The sequence below is a fragment of the Chrysochloris asiatica genome, unplaced genomic scaffold (genome assembly GCF_000296735.1).
Source record: "Chrysochloris asiatica unplaced genomic scaffold, ChrAsi1.0 scaffold00007, whole genome shotgun sequence".
Classification (NCBI taxonomy): Eukaryota; Metazoa; Chordata; class Mammalia; order Afrosoricida; family Chrysochloridae; genus Chrysochloris; species Chrysochloris asiatica.
This window is the reverse complement of record NW_006408525.1, coordinates 13,174,432-13,182,125: the sequence shown is the minus strand read 5'-3', so window position 1 is coordinate 13,182,125 and position 7,694 is coordinate 13,174,432. Positions and strand designations below refer to the sequence as shown.

Genomic DNA, 7,694 nt, shown 5'->3' with positions numbered 1-7,694 from the left:
ATATATAAAATATACATATGTAATGTTGTTGTTAAGTACCATGGAGTCGATTCCAACTCATGGTGACCCTTCACAAGGTTTCCGAGGCTGCAAATCTTTACGAGAGCAGAAAGCCTCATCCTCCTGCAGAAAATCTGGTAGTTTCGAACTGCCGACCTTGGAGTTAGCAGCCCGATTTGTAACCACTATGCTACCAGAGCGCCTTATATATATAATACCTTGATATATATGTATATAGCTATATAAATATCTAAACATATATATACTTTTATATATATATATAATATTTCATATATTAGTACATTTGCATGGGGGTGATAAAGAATTTTGGTGATGGTGGTTTTTTTCTAAAAGACGAATCAATTTAAACAGTATTTGTAAATTGTAATCCTGAAACCAAGCATTTAGAAACTTCTTTAGGCTATATCTCTTCCACTTGGAACAAGCTTATTTGAATAGAATTCTTGGTGGTTGGGTCACTACCACGGAATTCTGAATTTTAGTCCTCATCACACATCCCCCCCCCGCCCCAGAGGATAAAACAGTGGATTACCAGAGCAAACAAACTCCTGAGTGGGTGGCCCCCAGAGATGGTATCAGCAGAAATCCTGATTCCCTATCTTATGGCTCACAAGATGGAACAGATCCAGATGAAACCCTTGGGAATTTCCATTGCTTAACAGAAAAAGAGATATGGGGATATAAATGGAAGAGTCTCATAGAGAGGTCCTCTAGTATCTGAACTAATTTTTATAAAGATTCCGTTTCCCCACGTAACTGTCCAATGAGAATAATGCAGACACTACCCTGATAACATAAATGCCTGAAGTAGATTTACACATTTACAGTAACCTTGATATACATAGAAATAGATTTTTAATATTTTTTAAAACCTTCGTAATATAGTGAGGGCAATATGATTCAATTCCTAGCAAAGGCTCTACAAAGATGTTTTTGTTTTTTTAAACTTCAGACACCATTTTACCATTTTGCCAAATAGTTTATTATCAAATACCCCTTTGCAGTCACTAAAAAAAACTACTCAAAGAAAAACTATAAAGCCATGCAACAGTTGAAAAGATTATCAGCAAGCAAAATAACTCATTAATCCTTAATGTCACAAAAAGGGAAAACATTAAAGAATGTAATTTTTTAGATAATAGCTTCAAAATTAAAGTAAAACCTAAGAGCTGTTTTGTTTGTTTTTAAGTTTGAACACAAAGTAAACAGTTTTGTTTCTGTTATTGTTGGGTGCTGCTGAGTAGACTCCAACTCATAGTGACCCCATGCCCAACAGAACAAAAGACAAGCTGGTCTGTCTCCATCTTCACAGTTGTTACTGTGTTTGAACTCATTGTTGCAGCCATTGTCAATCCATCTCATTGAGGGTCTTCCTCTTTTTCACTGACCCGCTTCTTTACCAAGCGATGATGTCCTTCTCTAGGGACTCTTGTTCTTCTCGAGTCACTTCACATAGCATGTTCAAAGTAACTGAGATGAAGTCTTGCCATCCTCCTTTCTATATTCTGGTTGTACTTCTTTCAAGACAGATTTGTTCATGCTTCAGACAGTCCTTGGTATATTCAATATTCTTCACCAACACCATAATTCAAATGCATCAATACTTCTAAGGTCTCCTTATTCATTGTCCAGCTTTCATGTGCATATGAGGCAACTGAAACTACCATGGCTTGAGTAAGGTGCACTTTAGTCCTCAAAGTGACATTTTTTATTTTTACCACTTTGAAGAAGTCTTTGCAGTAGATTTGCCCACTGCAGTTAGTCATTTTACTTCTTGACTGCTGCTTCCATGGTGTTGACTGTGAATCCAAATAAAATGAAACCCTTGACAACATCAGTCTTTTCTTGGTTTACCATGATGTTGTGAGGATTTTTCTTTTAGGTTGAGGTGTAATCATATTGAAAGGTACAGTCTTTTTGTTGTTGTTGTTAAGTTTTTATTGTGAACTGAGTGATAGTTTACATGGGAGAACATCAGCTTTACACCATCATTTCATTGCAATGATTACAATTTCTGTGCATGATCATTCAACAGTATTTGCTTCTATTCCCTGTTTTGTTTTTTTATTTGGGGTCGAGGGGAGGATGTACACAGAAACACTCAGGAATATATAATAAACAACCAAAGGGCACATTCTGCAAGCTGGCCTCATGCCCACCAGTACCTAGTCCCTCTCTGTCCCTGAGTCCACAGTCCACAGCTGCTCCCTCTCTCCATGTCCTCATCTCTGGTGTCGCTGCTTCTCTGGATAGGGTCCCACACTCTGCTTGTGCTCTTCTCTCTTGATGGTCCTAAGATTCTCTGTTTTTGTATTGTAAGATTAACTACTCCCCCATTTTTGTTACAAAACTTCTACTTTTACAGTTGTGACAGTCACAATTAGTCATGATAACAATTACTTATTATTGAATCATAATAACTTTATCCCCATCTCTTTTCACCAGACCCATCTAGACAAGATGAAAACTATTCACTAGGGACTCTACCTTTCCCTGCACACTTAAACTCCCTCTGGAAAACTTGTAAGCCAGTCACTTCGTGCCTTTATCGCCCCCTCATTTTAGGTAGCCAATGCTTAAGTTGCCTGTCCCTATCTACCCTGTATACAGAGGGGATAGGATTGATACTTGAGGTGAAGACTCCTTCCCTCTCAGTTGGTATTTTGAGCTACTATATAAGTATAGGTCAAGTTCATCAAATTGTAGCAATTTACACTTATTTCCTTTATCAAAAATTGTTGATGTTTTTATCTTCCCTTAGTTGAGTTCTGATTATCAAGCCATTGAGGCTAGGTCAAATGGGTACTAACTGCAAGTTTGGGCATTCTTGTGACTCTCCCCTCACTTCATATCAGCTGGATGCTTCACTCTCAGCTCTAGGCCTCCATGGCTATGTCCTTGTGAAAGGTATAAACTTTGATCTTCACTAGTAAGTGCTTTCAGCAAGCAATGTTGTGTTATCAGCACAATGCAGGTTGTGAGTGAGTTTTCCTTCAATCCTAATATCCTGTTCTTCTTCATACAGTCCAGCTTCTCAGATTAATTGCTCAGCATACAGATTGAATAAATATGATAAAACTATAAAATGGTATTTATTGCTGTGTTATTTACTATGCACAAATGTCAGACACAATGTAAATGTCCATCAATTAAGGACTGGTTAAATAAATGATGGCATTGGCCCACAGTAAAATATATACAGTCATTTAAAAAATGAGGCAGATCTTTAATGTACAAATTTGAAAAGACATTAAGTATTATTTATTTTATAAAATAAGTTAATCTACTAAAAAAAATAATGGTGCTAGCTTCCAAAGAGGGAAAAAATGGTGAGAGTGGGGATTGCTATCTTTGGTAAACAAACCTTGTAAACCATGTGACTTTTAAAGATTGCTGGAATCTTGTAAATTGTGTGACTTTAAAAGATTATTGAAAGATTTTTCATACAAGAAAGGTAATTTTCATATTCCAATTTTGAAAAAAAAAGAAAGCATAGATAAACTAAGAATGAATTCCAAATTTGGTTGTGATAATAGATAAAACATAATAGCCAAGTTAAGTCAAAAAGTAAACTCTGGGCAGCAGAGTTCCAAATGGATGGGCAAGGTAATCAGACACAGAGATCTGCATCTAGGGAAAAATGGGTTGATATGATGCCTGATACATCCTTCTTTTTATTTCAATACTTTGCAGGGCCAACAGTATTTTGTTCAAGTCTCGGCTTATAACATGAAAGGATGGGGACCTGCTCAGACCACAACACCGGCATGTGCCTCTCCTTCTAGTAGGTGGTGGCTGTGTACTCTCTCCAACTGACAACAGGCTCCAAATCCTCAGGGCACCATTGCCATACCCCTCCCCACTGCTTGGGGCCAACAAGACTCCCTCAGAGCAGCACAATGAATGAGGTTTTTTATGGAGGTCACTCACTAGAATGGAAGGAGAGGGAATTTGGAATCACTATGACCAAATTTGATATTCATTGTACATTTCATTAGTTTAAACTCTTGAGCTTCAATTCAACATCTGTAGTTGGGTCAAATCATAGCCTCTTGCAGGACTACCATGAGGATGTGGGAGGTGGCACACTGCACTTAGCTGACCCAGAGGCTTATGGTCCATGGAATCTCTCATCTTCTCTTCCTCACCACCAGAGGATACATCCACATTGATATAAGAGAATGAAATCCATCAAATTTTATTTATCCAACATTCTGTAGAAAGAAAACCTATTTTAGTAACAAGCATTTTCCTACAGTTATAATCTAGAACAATTGTAGTTCTGACTTCAACATTCTGCAAAATCTAATTATTTGAAAATTAATAATTTATGCCTAGTATGTTTTATTGTGTTGTTAAGTGCCTTTGAGTCCATTTCGATGCATAGCAACACTATATAGTGTTTCCAAGGAGCGACTGGTGAGCTTGAACAGTCAACCTTGTGGTTCAAACCAAGGTTGAAGTCCAGCGCATTAACCCACAGCGCCACACCAGGACTCCATTCTAGAATGTTTAGTAACTCTCTATTAATCAGAAAATGTAATTAAACCTAAACAAACATCTCTAGACATACCATAGGATAGAGTTTTTTATATAATGAGACTATAGCTCTGAATTTTATTTTCATTTAAAAAAAGAAAAACTTCACTAATGTGATAGTTAAAAATAGTATTAGATGTGTTCTTGTGAGAATACAAATGGCTACATCCTCTATAGAAAGCAATACGGCATTATACACCAACTGCTTTCAGAAAATCCATTTCCTTTTACCTGATAATTACACATCTAGGAATCTAACCTAAAGAAACAGAGATGCTGGAAACAGCAGTGTATTGATAATAGTAAAATATTGTGTGTGATATGGAGAACGAATATCCAATATTAATTTAATGGTTAAATAAAGAATGTTGTTGTTGCTGTTAAGTGCCATCACATCGGTTTAAACTCATAATGACCCTGGTATAGTGTTTCCAAGGAGCAGCTAGTGAATTTGAACCACTGACCTTAAAATTAGCAGTCTAGTACATATCTTACAGTGGTACACCAGGGCTCCAAAGAAAGTATACTGTTGTCAAGTGCCGCTGAGTTGGTTCTGACCCATAGCAACCCTGTGTGGTGTTTCCAAGGAGCAGTTGGTGAGCTTGATCCACCAATCTTGTGGCTCAAACCAACTTTACAGTCCAGCGCATTAACCCACAGCGCTATACCAGAACTCCAAAATAAAATATAGTGTATAATATATATATATATATATCATGTCCATCATACTGAGCAAAATGCAAACACTTAAAAATATATACATTGTGAATTTGATTTCAATGAAATGTGTCTCTATACAACCATCAAGATTTAACAGTGAAAATTTGGGTTATGGAATTGAGTTCCTTTAGTCTTCTTTTTTTATGCGTTTATGTACTTCCCATGTTTTATGACAACCCTTGCCTAGGACCAGTCAGCACCTCACTTAATCCTCACAAGAACCACAACAAAACTATGAGATTGTTTTTATGATTAGACCTATTTTACTAATGAGGGAACTTTTAACACAGAGGCATATAGGAGTCTAAGATCACACATTTAGGAAGTGCCTTGAGCCAGATCCAAGTCCCATGGTCCTTGTTCTTAATGACAACACTGTAGTCCTCCTCTATTAATCAGGAAATTGGCTTTCAGAGAGATTTTGCCTTGTTCAATGTATGTGGCCGAGCCAGTATTGAGCCTGGATTGGTCAAGCTCTTAGCATGTCTCTCTCCTACACTGAGATTATTATTGTCCCTGGTAGATTATTGATGTAGGATGAGCACTGGACTGCTAACCAATAGTTGGCAATTCAACCCAACCACCTGCTCTGCAGGACAAAGATGATGCTGTCTACTCCTGGAAACCTTATATAAGGTCACCAAGAATTGGAATCAACTCAGTGGTAATAGTTTTGGGATTTTTTTTTAGGCAGACAAGTAGATGAAGAGTCAGCCAGCCAAGACTCTGGAAGCCACAACCAAGTCCTACACAGCCTTGGAATCTGGACCACATTGCCAGAGATCTCTAAAGTCCCTGATTCTCCCAGCATTTGATGAATTAATGGCTCTATTCTTATTGGTCAGAAATACAAACTAGGAATATTACAAGATTAAGATAAGAAAACATCCCATTCCAGGAAAGAAAATTAAAAAGTATGTCTTATGGAGGTTGAGGGGACAGAGAGTACAGAAAAAAACAAAAAACCAAAACTAAACTCAGTTGATTGACAAGTAGGGTCATTCAATCCAAATGAAGACCCATGCCAATTCTATCTGCATATTGATGCACTGACTTAGAGAAGTCAGAGGTTCAAATTTCATAAACTGAAACTTTTGTTGAGCCACTCTCTGTTGCAAAGAGCCAAATGGAAGAGCTCTTTCCAAAATGACAGCAGTACTTGTTCAGTACAGGGAGGAGTAACTTATTAGTTGGTAATTAATATAGTAACTGGCAATACTTTCTAGAATGGCATGTTTGATTAGCAGAGGTACCTGTAAACTGTAATGTGGTTACAGTTGCTTTAGACATGCCCTGTCACTTGGAAAGAATGATATAAAAACACTCCAATTCTAGTTCTAAACAGAGTATGACATTGTGATGTAACATATATCAGTATTCAGATATTTACTAGAGGACAATGTAGTCTAACATGACAGAGTAATTGGAAATTTGGTAATATGTTCCAGTAGGCTATAAAACTTTTTTTTTATATATATATATTTTCACAAAAAGCCTTAATGTGTTTTTATAGACTTATGTTATATGGTATGCTACATAAGAGAAAAGGACCCAGACAGGCTTGTCTGAATTACGATCAGGAAAGCCCTGATATGGCCAGTGAATGTAAGCTCTGCATTGTGTTGCAACTGAAGTGTCTCATTACCAGAACAGTGAACTGTATTATGTGGCACAATCTGCTCTTTTCCTACCACACGAAGTTTATTCCTGTCAGAGTCCTGATTTCTTAATATATTTTCAATTTTCTCCCTCATCCCTAAAGTCTCCTATTTTATGTAGTCGTCAGAGCCTTCCAAACATCTATGAGAAAAACTCATTCTTTCCACAAACCTTGGCATCATGTCCATTGCTCACTCGGGCTGCAATTTTCTACTGTATCATAAAGTCATCAGATCAGGCTGGCCTCTGATGTAATGGAGCGCAGCTGAAAGAGCCAGCTCCATTTCGTCTCCCCCCTCGTGGGGATGGCAACATTAGCACTCATTAGGATGTATTAGCATGTTCAAGGTCTTGTAGTAATGCACCCACCAGGAGTCTTCCTCAAGCAAACCATCACTCATATTATCATGTGTACTTCAGATGCATTCATTCAACTAAAGGAACAAACTCATAATGGCCACTGGGCCGCCATAAAGGCAACTGTCATCCTTATTGCATCTGCATGCCATGGGCACTACAACTAGTGTAAGGGCCACTGTTTCCTCAAACTTCCACATTTCCCAGTAAAAGCCTTCCCTTATCCCCCCTCCTATGTGAACACCCTCATACGTCTATTCAGGATGCTTCACCAACATTTATTGAGTATTTCCTATGGGCCACAAATGGTGTTTTGCTTACATTATTTCTTGCAAGCCCTGAATAACCTAAAAGGAGATTCAAAAACTCATTTTACAAAGAGGAAAATGGAAGGAAAG

At 37.6% G+C, this 7,694-nt stretch overlaps 1 protein-coding gene across 1 annotated transcript in view; it reads left to right on the top strand.

Moving 5' to 3' along the window:
• Nucleotides 1-7,694, top strand: part of ANKFN1 (ankyrin-repeat and fibronectin type III domain containing 1) — a 222,935-nt gene that overhangs the window by 148,235 nt on the left and 67,006 nt on the right. The window contains exon 8 of the mRNA XM_006833645.1: nt 3,715-3,805. Within this exon, the coding sequence (XP_006833708.1) occupies nt 3,715-3,805 (91 nt within the window). The remainder of the gene's footprint in view (nt 1-3,714; nt 3,806-7,694) is intronic.